The sequence below is a fragment of the Pan troglodytes genome, chromosome 15 (assembly GCF_028858775.2).
Source record: "Pan troglodytes isolate AG18354 chromosome 15, NHGRI_mPanTro3-v2.0_pri, whole genome shotgun sequence".
Lineage (NCBI taxonomy): Eukaryota > Metazoa > Chordata > Mammalia > Primates > Hominidae > Pan > Pan troglodytes.
The window spans coordinates 59815356-59831470 of record NC_072413.2 but is presented as its reverse complement, the minus strand read 5'-3'; the positions used below and the strand labels follow the sequence as shown (position 1 = coordinate 59831470).

Below are 16115 nucleotides of genomic sequence, written 5' to 3'. Positions count from 1 at the left end.
ATTCAATTTTAAACTGTTTATGTTACCAAGATATAAACTTCTCCTATCCCTCCAAACCATCAGTTGGTTTTCTACATATTCAAATGCCTTTCAAGTGAATGGACTGCTGATGTTTGTGTGAATTAAGGAAAATGGATTCCTTTTCCTTTGCCGATCTGGGCCATTGCAATGCAGACACAAGAGCAGCCACCGGCAGTAAAGTAGAGCGATAAACACACGCAGGTGCAGGCACAAAGAGGTGGAAGGTACCATGAGAAATCAACCCCCAGGAATTCAATTTCTATGATTTGTATGGAGGATACAGGAGTAAAGACTTGAGCTGACCTCTGGGTTATACAAAGATAAGCTGCCCCTAGACCAGTGGTTTTCAAACTTTAGCAAGTACCAGAATCACCTGGGGGGCTAATCAAAACACTGATTGCTCCACCAGGTTTCTCAATCAGTGGATCTGATACAAGTTCTGATTAATTAAATTTCTAACAAGTTCCCGGTGATGGCAACGTTACTAGTCCAGTAACCATATTTTGTAAACCACCGTTCTAGGCCAATGAGAGTGGGTCTTACTCACCTGGGACATGTAAATTGAGAAAGACAGGAAAAGTTTCTGTGAGCCAGGTAGGAAAATTTTTGTTCCATTATCTATAGTTTAAAATGTATTTTTGTAGAAAAGTTTTGTTCGATTTTGTTATCAATGTGCTGCTGATCAAAGTATAAATTGGTACAATCCTTCTGTAGGGAAATTTGGCAACATCAAAATATTAAATGAGTATATCCTTTGACTCAGCAGTTCTGCACCCAGAAGAAGTAAACAGTGTAAAAAGATAAATTCAGGAATATTCTGGCAGTATTTTTTGATCTTTTAAAAATCCCTAAATGGCCATTAAAAGGTGATTGATAAAATCAATCATAAAAAAAAAAGTCACCTGGCCGGGCGCAGTGGCTCACGCCTGTAATCCCAGCACTTTGGGAGGCCAAGATGGGCAGATCAAGAGGTCGGGAGTTTGAGACCAGCCTGGCCAACATAATGAAACCCCATCTCTACTAAGAATACAAAAAATTAGCTGGGCATGGTGGCAGGCGCCTGTAATCCCAGTTACTTGGGAGGCTGAAGCAGGAGAATCACTTGAACCCAGAAGGAGGAGGTTGCAGTGAGCCGAGACCGCGCCACTGCACTCTTTCCCCGGGCAACAATGTGAGACTCTGTCTCAAAAAAAAAAAAAAAAAAAAATTCACCTTTCATGAGACAACATTTACAGTGTACTATTTATTGAAAAGGCAGGTCCTTATACACATTACTCCACTAGTCAGTGCTGCTCAAAGTAGCAGCCTATTAACTGTTTTTTGCTGTTCTTAAAGCTATAAATCAGCACACACTGCCTTCTTCCTTGAAAATGTCTTATCACAGCAAACAATGCAACAATTTCTCTTAATATCTTCATATGCAAAGTGGGTATAAAAGGTCAGGATTTATAAAAAGGTAAGTTTCTTTAAGGCCTTAATGAAACTAAAACAAGTGCTTTGGAAACAAATATTCCCAAACACATGCCTGGTTTTATGGGAATGCTATGCTATATACCATCATATATCAACACACATCTTTTTCAAACAACAGGTAATTGGAATACAGCAGTGTGTTTAATGAATAATTTTAAGAGAGAACAATTCAGAGCATCAAACAGTATTTATATACCAGTACAACTGGATAGATGGATGGGTGATCTGGTATATCAAATGTGAATCAGGGCTGGGTGCAGTGGCTCATGTCTGTAATCTCAACACTTTGGGAGGCCAAGGAAAGCAGATCACCTGAGGTCAGGAGTTCAAGACCAACCTGGCCAACATGGTGAAACCCCATCTCTACTAAAAATACAAAATTAGCCAGGCATGGTGGCGCACACCTGTAATCCCAGCTACTTGGGAGGCTGGGGCAGAAGAATCACTTAAACCCGGGAGGCAGAGGTTGCAGTGAGCCGAGATCACACCATTGCACTCCAGCCTGGGCAACAAGAGCAAGACTCTGTCTCAAAAAAAAAAAAAAAAAAAAAAAGCCAGGCACGGTGGCTCATGCCTGTAATCCCAGCACTTTGAGAGGCCAAGGCAGGCAGATCACGAGGCCAAGAGTCTAAGACCAACCTGGCTAACATGATGGAACCCTGTCTCTACTAAAAATATAAAAAATTAGCCAGGCATGGTGGCAGGTGCCTGTAATCCCAGCTACTCAGGAGGCTGAGGCAGGAGAATTGCTTGAACCTGGGAGGTGGAGGTTACAGTGAGCCGAGATCGCACCACTGCTCTCCAGCCCGGGCGACAGTGGGAGACTCCATCTCAAAAAAAATAAATGTGAATCAGGACATTTAACCGTGTAGTATACACAGCTGATATGGATGCATCCTTCCCACTAAAAACACATGGAAATTCTAAATAAAATATAACCAATAAGCAAAATTACTTCCAAAGAACAAGTATCTCCCAGATTCCAAAATTTAAAAAAAAAAAAAAAAATCAAAGCCAGAGCTTCAGCAATCCACTGGAAATTTAGTTTCAGACTTAGAGGCTATGGGACTCCACAGGGAAAAAGAACAGGATAGGAAGCTCCACCTCCAACTCCCTGCAGGAATAAAGCCCTGCACCTTAAAGAACAGTCCTGTAAGTAAAAAGGAAACTGTACACAGCCTGCTCGCTAGCGCAAAGAAAGAGCGAGGAAGCTGCTGAGTGCCCTGGTCCTTGAGTTTAAAATTTAAATTAAAAAAAAAAAAAAGCCACTGCTGGGCGCAGTGGCTAATGTGTGTAATCCTAGCACTTTGGGATCACAAGGTCAGGAGTTCAAGACCAGCCTGGCCAACATGGCAAAACTCTGTCTCTACTAAAAATACAAAAATTGGCCAAGCACGGTGGCTCACGCCTGTAATCCCAGCACTTTGGAGACAGGCAGATCACCTGAGGTCAGAAGTTCGAGACCAGCCTGACCAACATGGAGAAACCCCGTCTCTACTAAAAATACAAAATTAGATGGGCATGGTGGCCCATGCCTGTAATCCCAGCTACTCGGGAGGCTGAGGCAGGAAAATCGCTTGAACCCGGGAGGCAGAGGTTGCAGTGAGCTGAGATCGAGCCATCGCACTCCAGTCTGGGCAACAAGAACAAGACTCTGTCTCAAAAAAAAGAAAAAAGAAAAAAAAAAAAAGCCACCCATGAGCCATGAGAAATAGAAATCTAGGACTTGCACAGGATGAGGGGTCTAAATGTTTCCTCCATACAGTTTTTAATACTCCAAGATGAATTGTTACTATAAAAAGTGATCCAGGACCACCAAAATTCCTAGGGATACAGTAAACACAACATGAAAATCTCCGTCCTTACAGACAGAGATTCAAATAAATAATTTTACAGCTCAAAGCTTATGGAAAACTCACTGAAGATGAACTAGCACAATTAAATATCACAGAACACAGGAGGAAACGAATCACCATGAGGGTGAATCAGCAGACCTGAAAATTGACACCTTAAGAAGTGAAAACAATAGATGAATTAAACGGACTACAAAATAGTCAAGTTTTAAAATAATTTAGAAACCATAGTGAAGGAATAAGATACTCTGGCAAAGGGATAGATTTATTTTAAATAACCAAATAAAATTTTATAAATAAAAAATATTATTAGTGGAAAACAAAACTATTGCTAGGTTAAATAATATAACAGAGCCACCTTTAAAAAGAACTACTGGGCTGGGTCGGGCACGGTGGCTCACGCATGTAATCCTAACACCTTGAGAGGCCGAGGTGGGCGGATCACCTGAGGTCAGGTGTCCGAGACCAGCCTGGCCAACATGGTGAAACCCCATCTATACTAAAAATACAAAAAATTAGCCAGGCATGGTGGCGGGTACCTGCAATCCCAGCTACTCGGGAGGCTGAGGCAGGAGAATCACTTGAACTCGGGAGGCGGAGGTTGCAGTGAGCTGAGATCACGCCTCTGCGCTACAGCCTGGGCAACAAGAGCAAAACTCCGTCTCGGAAAAGAAAAAAACAAAAAAGAACTACTGGGGTCGCGGGACACCGGGCATAGAGGGCGGCGGTGGTGGGGCAGCTGCGGCAGAATGTTGGCTACCAGGGTAGTTAGCCTAGTTGGCAAGCGAGCAATTTCCACCTTGGTGTCTGTACGAGCACACGGAAATGTTGTGAAGAGCGATGACTATGCGCTCCCAGCTTATGTGGATCGACGTGACTATCCCGTACCCGATGTGGCCCATGTCAAGCACCTGTCTGCCAGACAGAAAGCCTTGAAGAAGAAGGAGAAGGCCTCCTGGAGCAACCGCTCCACGGATGGGAAAGTCGAGTTGTATCACATTCAGTTCAAGGAGAGCTTTGCTGAGATGAACAGGGGCGTGAACGAGTGGAAGATGGTTGTGGGCGCTGCCATGTTCTTCCTTGGCTTCACGGCGTTCATTATCATCTGGGAGAAGCGCTGTGTGTACGGCCCCATCCCGCACACCTTTGACAAAGAGTGGGTGCCCATGCAGACCAAGAGGATGCTGGACATGAGGTGAACCCCTGCAGGGCTTCGCCAGCCAAGTGGGACTATGACAAGAACGAGTGGAAGAAGTGAGAGATGCTGTCCTGCTTTTGAGCCTTGCTCTGTCACCTCCATACTATAACTCCATGCCTATTTACTGGAAACCTGTTATGCCAAACAGTACCACTGCTAATAAATGACCAGTTTACCTGAAAGAAAAAAAAAAAAGAACTACTGAAGTGAAAGAAAAATCTGGAGAAAGTACCAGAGACAAGGTGTGGAGAAGGGAAAAAGGAGAAATAAAGAATATGAATATGAATCAATGAATAGTTAACAGATAAGAAACACAGAAAGAGATGCTTCAGCATATGGCAGTTTAAAGAGGTCTAAGAAGGGAATGGGAGAGAGACAATACTCAAAGAGATGACTAAGAATTTTCCAGAATTAGAAAGTGAGAATTAAGACAGAAAATGTCTAAATAAAATCAAATCCACACCTATACCCATAATGGTTAAATTTAAGATTAAAAAAAGAGAAATTCTTAAAATCAACCGGAGGAAGACAATTTATCTAAAAATAAATTATAAGTTATAATTCTCATCAGTGATAGATGATAAAGGACTAAAAAGTAATACATTAAAATGTTGAAGGGACTCTCATTTCTGGACAAGATGGAATAAGTACAAAAAACAAAAAGCTTCAAGAAAAGTCTGCTCTCTGTCCCTCAGGGTTTCTCACCTTTGGCACTTTTGATTTGGAGCTGGATAATTGCTGTAGGATCTTGTTCTCTGTATTATAGGATATTTAGCAGCATCCCTGGCTAGATGTCAGTGACAACCCTCCAGTTGTGACAACCAAAAATGTCTTAGACATCGGCAAATGTCATCTGGGGGAATAAAATTATCTCCAGTTGAGAATCCATCCCCTTAGCCAAAGGACGTGGAAGAGGACAGTGCTGCAAGACAGAACCCTTGTGAATATACTCATTGTATTTTAGGCAAACACCACAAAAGAACCGCATCTCTCTGCATCCTCACCAGGCACTGTGAAGAGCCCTGTTGACCATCCTTGCCTGGCACTAACAGCAGAAGTAGCACGCCTTCTCCTCCTCACTGGAATGGATTGGAGCTCTGTTGACCATTCCTGCCCTAAACCAAGACAAGATCGGGAAAGAAGCAGTGCCCCTTCCCTTCTTCAATGGCATAGCGACCACAGAACCCAAATGGACTGTAGGGAGAAGCACTCTACCACCCTGCACTTACTAACTGAAGGACAGCAAGAGGCAACACCCTACCTCCTCTCAACTAGAGAGTGAGGAAGGATTATGGAGAAAAGGAGACTGGATAAAGAAATCTTGTAAATCTGTGTATGAAGTCCTGTGCATACCCCTAAATGGTCCATGTGTGAAATCAACCGGAGTCAACGTAGTAAAGTTTTGGGAACTGAACTATGGTGAGAAATATCATACAGGTTTCAGTTCACCTATGGATAACACACTATATAGAGCAGATCAGAATAGCAGGGCAAAAGCTGTAAAAACTAAATCGACATTCAAGCCACAGCCCACAAAAGTGAATAAGACATGAGTTTTGAGTCCAAGCAGGTTGATTGCCTCTAAATCAGAATCTCATTATGTAATACTCAAAATGTCTAGGATACAATCCAAAGTTATTCATCAAAGTTATTCATCATACCAAGAACAGGGAAAATCTTAAAGACAAGACAATCTACAGACACCAACATCAAAGCAACACAAATGTTGGAATTTATGACAAGGATTTTAAAGCGGTTATCATAAAAATGCTCCAAGAAATTATGAACCCTCTTCAAACAAACGGAAAAACCATTGGGCTCAGAAAATTACTCAAGATATAAAGAATAAAACTGAAAATAATAGAACTGAAAAATACAATAACTTAATTTTTTTTTAACTCACTAGCTGGGCTCAGTGGCAGAATAGAATTGACAGAGGAAAGAGATCAGTGATCTTGAAAATATATCAATAAAGCCGGGCATGGTGGCTCATGCCTGTAATCCCAGCACTTTGGGAGGCCAAGGCAGGTGGATCACGAGGTCAGGAGATCGAGACCATCCTGGCTAACACGGTGAAACCCCGTCTATACTAAAAATACAAAAAATTAGCTGGGCGTGGTGGTGGGCGCCTGTAGTCCCAGCTACTCGGGAGGCTGAGGCAGGAGAATGGCGTGAACCCGGGAGGCGGAGCTTGCAGTGAGCCAAGATCACACCATTGTACTCCAGCCTGGGCGACAGAGCGAGACTCCGTCTCAAAAAAAAAAAAGAAAAGAAAATATATCAATAGAAATTGTCTAATCTGAACAATAGAGAGACAAGTTTAGGAGGAAGGTATGAACAAAGACTCAGGGAGCTGTGGGACAATAACCAAAAAAAAATCTAACATTTGTGTTATCAGAATCTCAGTAGGATCAGAGAAAGAATTCAGGACTGAGAAACTATTTCAACAAATAATAAAAATATCCCAAATTTGGGGAAAGACATAAATCTAGAGATTGAAAAACCTAACTAAACTTTAAACAGGAGAAACCCAAAGAAATCCATACCCAGACATATCATAATTAAATTTCTGAAAATTTAAGATAATTAAAAAATCTTGAAAGCAGTCAGACAGGAATGATAAAGTATATACAGTGGGATAACAATTCAAATGACAGTGGATCTCCACATCTAAAATCATAGAGGCCAGAAGGAAGTGGCACTTTTTCTTTTGTGATATATTAATAGATTTATACTTAAATATATGTCAAGCAGAATGCCAACAAGTCTACTAAAATATCACTCATAAAATACAACACTAAATAGCAGATATTATTATAAAAATGAGGAAATAGGTTTTAGCAAACTTTATTTTGTCCAATATAACATATTCTCCAATGCAAAATAGCATTGGGTTTATAATGGCTTATTTTTTCATTACAGTTCTTATCTTTTTCAAATGTCTGTCTAAGCCCATAGACTTTATGATCAGTGTTTTGTTCCTGGTCCAGTTGGTGGTGGTGTTTTCCCTAACATTTCCATGATTGTGCACATGCTTTGGGCCTAACAGTGTTAGGAATAGCCTTAAAGTGAGAATAAGGAAAAAGAATTTGATCTGTATTGTCTGTCTCTGAGAGTACTCAGGGTCTTCACCCTCAGCCAAAGGACAAACTGTCACTGCACATAGTGGATCTGAGATGTGTATTCAAATTTATATGTTTATGGTATCAGATAGGATCCAATTCTCCTTTACACTCAGAACAATCTGTGTAACTCTATGTGTTTTTCTTCTTTTCCATTTCTACCAAGTCTGCACCACATTTTCAGATCCTATGATTATTTTGTTGGGGTGGAAGTAGCACATTTTTCAAGTGCTAAAATAAAGCAACTGTCAAGTCAGAATTCTATATCAGTGAAAATGTCCTTCAAGATCAAAAGGGAAATCAAGACACTTTTAGATGAAGGAACACTAAGAAAACTTGTTGCCAGCAATCCTACTCTAAAAGAATTGCTAAAGGAAGTTATTTGGACAGCAGGGAAATATTATTAAGAGAAATCTGGATCATCAGGAGTGAAAGAAGAGCAACAAAGATGATAAATATCTTGGTAAACATAATAAACCATTCTTCTCATGAATTCTTTAAAACATGCTTGATTTTTGAAGGCAAAAAGCATGTGTATTCATTTGCTAGGGCTACCATAACAAAGTACCACAAACTGTGGGGTTTAAACAATAAAATTTTCTCATATTTCTGGAGATCAGAATTCCAAGAGCAAGGTGCCAGCAAGGTTGGTCTCTTCTGAAGCCTCTCTCTTTGGCTTGTAGGCGGCCATCTTCTTCCTGTGTCTTCACATGATCCTCTCTGTGTCTGCGTCCAAGTCTCCTCTTCTTACAATGACACTAGTCGTATTGAATTAGGGCTCGCTCTAATGATCTCACTTTAACTTCATTTTAACTGAATTACCTATTTAAAAACCCTAGCTTCAAATACAGTCACATTCTGAAGTCCTGAGGATTAGTACATCAACATATGAATTTGGGGTGTATACAATTTGGCCCATCAGAGAATATGAATATAATATATAACTAAAACATAGAGGGGCAGATAAAGGGACTTATATGGTGGTAAGAATTATATATTCCACTGAAGTGGTGAAATATTGATTCTAAGTAGACAGTGAGAAGTTCAGTATGTACAGTGTAGTTCCTACTCCACTTAAAAACATACAAAATATGGCAATAAATAAAATATCAAAAGTATGTAAATAATCCAAAATAAGATAGAGAAGGGGAAATAGAATAACCAAAAAAAAAATCATGACCAATAGGTCTTGTCCCAGCAATGTACCTTTGGTTAACAATAATAGCATTGATTATTCTATCAATGACTCATTTCCAGTGTAAAATGGCAGACTGAACACATGCTTTTATCTCTATTGCTGCACCTCAGATTTCTTAGAGAAAAGTATTTTTTTAAGGTAAAAACCAACATCGACAAAAAGAGCAAGGGAGAAACAGTAGCAGATGAGAAAGATCAACACATTTTTGGAAGATGAGAAGGATATAGCTAGAAACTAAGTCTCACCATCTTTCTTCACTCTGCAAGGCACCTACACAGGGGAAATGCCACAACAGGCTAGCTGATTCATGCAGCAGAATCCCAGAATGGTTCTGTCATTGTAGGTGCCTGTTCCCTCAGAAGGTGGGGAACAGAGATAGGGCTGAAAACAGGAGAACTGGCAGAAAGGCTGTACAGACAGCCAAGCCTCCACCAGATCCAGCAGCCAACAATGAAGCCAGAGGACTATTCCCTTCCTAAGTGTCATGGATTGAATTATGTTCCCAAAAATTCATATGTTGAGGCCCTGACTCCACTACCTCCTAATACAACTGTATTTAGAGATGGGGCCTTTAAAGAGGTAGTTCAAATTAAATAAGGTCATAAGGGTGGGACTCTAATTTAATGGAACTGATGGGCTTACGCAGAGTGGAAAAAACACGAGAGCTTTCTCTCCTCCACCCTGGTAAGGACACAGAAAGAAGGTGCCACCGGCAAGCCAGGAATATTAAAAGGGGTTGGGGTATTTATAAGTTGTGTTTGGCCTCACCAAACACCAACCCTCCTGGCACCTCAGTCTTGGACTTATAACCTCTAGAACTGTAAGAAAATACATTTGTGTTGTTTAAGCCACCCAGACAGTGGTATCTTGTTATGAGAGTCCCAGCTGACTAATGCACCAAGTCTACAGGGATCTCTGTTTAATCTCTGGAGAAATAAAAGCAGAGAGGCTGTGGGTTTGGAAACCTCGCATCCCTCGTGGCAAGAATGAGGTTCTGTACCAAAAATGAAGTATTCAGGACAAGTCCATGATAATAAAAGGGAAGTCTGCCAGGTCTCTTCACCTCCTGGATTCGCAAAATAATGACAACTAGGCTTATGCCCAGGAGCACTTTCAGGGAGAGAGACAGAGACAGGAAATTGGAATCTTCATCTGTAAAGAAAATTACTGGGCCCAGAAAAAATACAGCAGGTTCTCAAATAATGTTGTTTTGTTATAACATTGATGAGAACAAAACACTCTATTCCTGACACCAGAGCCACTGTCTGTGTGGAGTTCATGTTCTGCCCATGTCTGCATAGGTTTTCTCTGGGTACCCCAGTTTCCTCCCACATCCCAAAAATGTGCACATGAGGCAAACTAGCATGTCCACATGGTCCCAGCATGAGTGAGTGTGGCTGTGTGTGAGTGCCCTGAGATGAGATGGCATCCTATCCAGGGCTGGTTCCAACCTTGCACCTGAGCTGCCAGGACAGGCCCCAGCCACCCACAACCCTGAACGGGAATAAGTGAGTTGAAGAATGAATGAAGAAATAAAAACAAATTATTATAAAATAAAAATTCATAAAGTATATGATAATCATACCAATGCACAAAAATAAATGATGCACTATGAAAGCACTCAGCAAGCTCTTGTTTGCTTTTTGAACTATGGGGTGGCAGGAAGTGCTCCTGACAATTTTCACTCTGCAAAAGTTAATTCATTGATTTGGTCCACTCACACTATAAGCCACTATTACTCACTGATTCACCAAAAATTAGATAATTATCTTGTTTTTATTAATCTTTCTTAAATGTATATGTAGCTTACATTTCTTTCCATGTTTAATATTAAAGGGCTTGGGGTCTTTATTTAGAAGTTTTGTGACCAGAAATACACCATAGAAACTTAGTTCATTGTTGTTGTTGTTTTTGTTGCTGTTAAGATAGAGTCTTGCTCTGTTGTCCAGGCTGGAATCAATGGCATGATCTCAGCTCACTGCAGCCTCAGTGTCCCTGGGCTCAAGCCATCCTCCTACCTCAGCCTCCCAAGTAGCTGGGACTACAGGCACGCACCACCAAGCCTGGCTAATTTTTGTATTCTTTTTGTAGAGACGAGGTCTTGCTATGTGGCCCAGGCTGGTCTCAAACTCCTGGGTTCAAGGAATCCACCTGCCTCCACCTCCCAAAGTGCTGGGATTACAGGCATGAGCCCCAGCCAGGAATTTAACTCTTGTTTACATCAATTACTCTATGGTAAAACTGGCTTTGTTATATGTTGTTTCACTTAAAGTCACAGGTTCTAAGAACCTATCAATTACATTAAGTGAAGACTTACTACATCTACAAATACCAAGAAGGGGCCACAGTGAAATGGAATCCTGAATAACCACCCTGAAGTGACACAGCAAGTAAAGCAGCCCACAACCCTGCCCTTACAAGCTGTTTTGGTGCCCCAATCTCAAATGTGAAAGAACCACCAAGGATCACACTTCATTTTTCAAGATGCTAGTGGAGGATTTGTTCCAGAATAACCTATGACAGACTAAAAGCAGTTTTCCATTTTTTTGGTTTTAGGGCTGTTTTCTACTTTGAAATTTTAAGGACCCCAAAGCACTTTAGTTTTTGTTTTATTTACTGATATTTCCCATATTCAAAATTAAAGATGAGAAATTTTTAAAACAGAAGCATATATAAGCACAAGTTCGATTAGCCACATGGTGATGAAGTCATAGCTCCTCATGCCCCCTCTGCAAATTTTAGTGTACACTTAATAAAATGAGAGTAAAAAGACAAATACATTCTTATTATTATGAAAGTAGTTTTGACCTTGCAGACCCTCTAAAAGTCTTAGGGACCACCATTACCTTGAGTTCACACTTTGGGAACTGCTGAAGTAAAGGATGGGCTGCAGGAAAAAAATGGCAGCCTCACAGCAGATAAACAGAATGAATTGGGCAAACATTAAAATGCTTATTATAGCCGGGCACGGTGGCTCACGCCTGTAATCCCAGCACTTTGGGAGGCTGAGGCGGGCGGATCATGAGGTCAGGAGATTGAGACCATCCTGGCTAACACGGTGAAACCCCGTTTCTACTAAAAATACAAAAAATTAGCCAGGCGTGGTGGCAGGTGCCTGTAGTCCCAGCTACTTGGGAGGCTGAGGCAGGAGAATGGTGTGAACCCGAGAGGTGGAGGTTGCAGTGAGCCGAGATCCTGCCACTGCACTCCAGCCTGGGAGACAAAGCGAGACTCTATCTCAAAAATAAATAAATAAATAAAATAAAATGCTTATTATATATAAGCCATCACCATGCATATTCAATAGAAAACAAAATTGAGGAAATATCTGCAGAAGTAGTTCTTTCCTTCAAGGAGAATATAGACCAGAATAAGACCAAAAAAGAAAAAGTATATAGGAGATATGAATAAAATGAGTGACGGATTCTGAATGGGAGAATTGACAAAGATTTCAAAGAGAAAACAGAACAGCATGGGACTCGGGCCACAGTGCTGAAAAGAACCCTTTTTAATAAAGTGAGTTCAGACTCTTCTCTTTGTATTCATTTTATATAGACCAATTTTCTCCGATAAAATAAAAATGTTTGTCTCCAGGACCCAACTGACTTCATAAAGAGTGGGATAGTCTTAAGTTGATTACAAATAGTGTTCAGAGTTTCAAGAAAGGGACATGGAATCAAATCAGTACTTTCCATTAACCAAACTCTTGAGAATAGCTTCATATTTTAAACTCTAAGACAATCATCTTAAAGCAAGAATTCAATCAGCAGCTTATTGTCGCACGGAACAGTATCATAAAGCAGTCAGTCGCTGTCCAGTTTCTAGATTTCTATCACATTCTGTTTGTTGTTTGTTTGTTTTTTGAGACAGGGTCTCGCTCTGTCACCCAGGCTGGAGTGCAGTGGCGCCATCTCAGCTCACTGCAACCTTCGCCTCCCAGGCTCAAGCGATTCTCCTGCCTCATCCTCCCGAGTACCTGGGGTTACAGGTGTGCACCACCACACCTAGCTAATTCTTCTTTTTTTTTTTTTTTTTGTATTTTTAGTAGAGATGGGTTTTTGCCATGTTGACCAGGCTGGTTTTGTACTCCTGGCTTCAAACAATCTGCCCACCTCGGCCTCCCAAAGTGCTGGGATTACAGGCATTAGCCACCACATCCAGCCTCTATCATGCTTTTCGTAAGTGCAAAGCAATAGCCTGAAGTGGATAAAATCATTAAGAGTATACAACATAAGCATATTAAAACTTTACACTGCATTCCAGGCTGGGCAACAGAGTAAGACTCTGTCTCTTAAGAACAAATTAAAAATAAAAAAATAGGCCAGGCGCAGTGGCTCACACCTGTAATCCCAGCACTCTGGGAGGCTGAGGTGGAAGGATCACAAAGTCAGGAGTTCGAGACCAGCCTGGCCAACATAGTGAAATCCTGCCTCTACAAAAATACAAAAAATCAGCCGGGCATGGTGGCAGGCACCTGTAATTCCAACTACTCAGGAGGCTGAGGCAGGAGAATCACTTGAACCCAGGAGGCAGAGGTTGCAGTGAGCTGAGATCGTGCTACTGCACTCCAGCCTGGGCGACAAAAATGAAACTCTGTCTCAAAAAATAAATAAAATAAAAAATAAAAAAATAGAGACTTAAAACTTTAAGTAATACCCTATGCCCATATAATGCCTCACACATTGGCAAGGTACCCTAAAACAATCCATTTTCTCCCATGAAAAAACAGTTGTTCTTTGGTATCATTCTCATTTGTCTCACTCTGTGCCCTTTACCCACTTTCAACCTGAGTTTCAGAGCATCATCCTGACTTCCTGTGTTTTTTAATTTTTCCAAAAATGAGACAACTTGAGTGTTTTCATTTTTATAAATCTGTAACATTTGCATAAAATTCACAAAGCATACTGCCTTCTGCTTCTTCAGAGCTCACCATAGCAGCCTCTTATTCAGATGGACTTCCCCAATACAGCTCAAACACCAAAAATTACCCTTCCAGCGCCATTGTTTCTACAGTGCAACAGCTCACAGGTTGGAAAGAAGAGAACAATTTCTTCTCTGACGGAGGCAATTATTTCAGGCTTTACCACCTGCAATGGTTAACAGTAGGTGTCAACTTGACTGGATTGAAGGATGCCTAGATGGCTGGTGAGCAGTGTTTCTGGATGTGTCTGTGAGGGTGTTTCCAGAGAAGAATGATGCAGGAGTCAGTGGCCTAAGAGAAGCAGACCAACCCTCAATATGGATAGGCACCATCCAGTTGGCTGGTGGCCCCACTAGGACAAAGAAGGAGTGTGGGAAAAGATGGGGGATCCACCCTCTGCTCTGTCTCTCCCTGCCAGAGCAGGACTTTCTCCTCCTGCCCTTGGACGTCAGACTCCAGGTTCTTCAGCTTTTGGATTGTTGGACTTGTACCAGCAAGCTCCTAGAGGCTCTCAGTCTTTTGACCTCAGACTGGGAGCTGTACTGTTGGCTTCCCCAGTTTTGAGGCTTTCGGAATTGGACTGAGCCATGCTACCAGGCTCTCTGACAGCCATGCCACTGGCTTCTCTGGTTCTCCAGCTTGCTCATGACCTATGCTGGGACTTTACCTTTGTGATCGTGTTAGCCAATTCCCCCCTAATAAATCCATTTTTATAGATATATCCTATTGGCTCTGTCCCTCTGGAGAACCCTGACTAGTACACCATCCCAATGATATCTAAAGTCTTAAAGAGGAAATGTAATACTCCAAATAAAAATCTAATTGAAGAAGTAGATATAAAAGTTTCATGGGGAGTATAGCAGACAGATTCTAAGATGGTTTATGATTATCCTCATCTCCTAGTACTCACATCCTTGTTTAATCCCTTCCTTTTGAGTTAAGAAGGAACCTATGACTTGCTACTAGCCAAGAGAATACAGCAAAGGTGATGGAATGTCACTTGCATGATTCTATTACTAGCAGACTTTCTCCCTTGCTGGCTTTGATGAAGCAAGAGGCCATATTGGGAGGTTCACATAGAAGGAAATTGAGGGTAGCCTCTAGCTAAAGCCAGTAAGAAATTGAGGCCCTCAGTCCATCAGCCTGCAAGAGTCTGAATCCTGTCAATGCCCATGAGCTCAGTAGTGGATCTGCCCCACTCAAGCCTTCAGATGAAAGCCCAGCCATAGCTGACACCTTGATTGCAGCCAGCAAACTCCTGACCTACAGAGCTGTGGAATGACAGATAAGTGTTTTTTTAAGCCACTAGCTTTGTGGTAATTTGTTATGCAGCAATAGATAACAAATATAGGGGAGTATTTAAAAAACACTGTAGAAAATATGACTGTGATTCTAATTATCACCACTAAAATCTAACAATTGATTTGGGCTAGTTAGGAAAGATATTGTAATGCACTTCTAAAAAGTCTAAGAAATAGGATGATAGGGGTTAAGGGAGAGGGGTCATCCTCTACCTTTTTCTTGTGGAGAAGAAGGGGAGGGCTGTTGAAGGCAGCCCAGCTGCTGAGGGCTCTGCAAACCTGACACTAATAGAGCTGGTGTGTCTCAGCCAAAATACCAAGAATAGTGAAACCAAAGGGAAAAGCATATTGGCAGGTATGGGGAGTTAGAGCAAGAGCTGGGAAGCAAGAGAGACAGGGAATGTCAACATGGGCAGTGGGAGGATCCCAGAGCAGATGTCTGAGACAGAGAAAGGCTACTCCCAGAAGGAAGGGCTGGATGGCTAAGGTCAGCACCAGTGGAGACAAGGTCATTTATGTATGAGTATTACTAGCATATTAAGCTTTTTTAAAGCTCAATAATGGAACAGCCAGAAATTTTTCAGGCTTATCAACATCATTGAAGGGGCTTTTATAAAACTTCAGAGCCAGGAGGGCATTCAACTCTGAAAAGTGAGGCAGGCTGATCACTTGGGGTCAGGAGTTCATGACCAGCCTGGCCAACAGGCTGAAGCCCTGTCTCTTCTAAAAATACAAAAATTAGCTGGGCATGGTGGCAGGCACTTGTAATCCCAGCTACTCAGGAGGCTGAGGCAGGAGAATCGCTTGAACCCAGGAGGCGGAGGTTGCAGTGAGCCGAGATCGTGCCACTGCACTCCAACCTGGGCGACAGAGCGAGACTCCGTCTCAAAAAAAAAAAAAAAAAAAAAAAAAAAAACTCTGAAGAGGTGCCCTGAAGCATATCCACCCAGTGCTATAGCCATCCATCAGTCATTCCTGAGAGGGGTAGGCCACGAAGCCCAGAGAGATCGCCAAATGCACATCAGCGG

The 16115-nt window shown here is 41.7% G+C and overlaps 2 protein-coding genes across 9 annotated transcripts in view; one reads left to right on the top strand and one right to left on the bottom strand.

Moving 5' to 3' along the window:
- SYT16 (synaptotagmin 16) overlaps positions 1-16115 on the bottom strand; it is a 305125-nt gene that overhangs the window by 281339 nt on the left and 7671 nt on the right. The gene's annotated exons all lie outside the window — the stretch shown is intronic.
- On the top strand, positions 4051-4605 carry LOC100610650 (cytochrome c oxidase subunit 4 isoform 1, mitochondrial-like). Its single transcript, XM_054666040.1, is given in 2 exon segments — positions 4051-4538; positions 4541-4605. Coding segments are annotated over 2 exon segments (507 nt in total). The 5' UTR covers positions 4051-4096.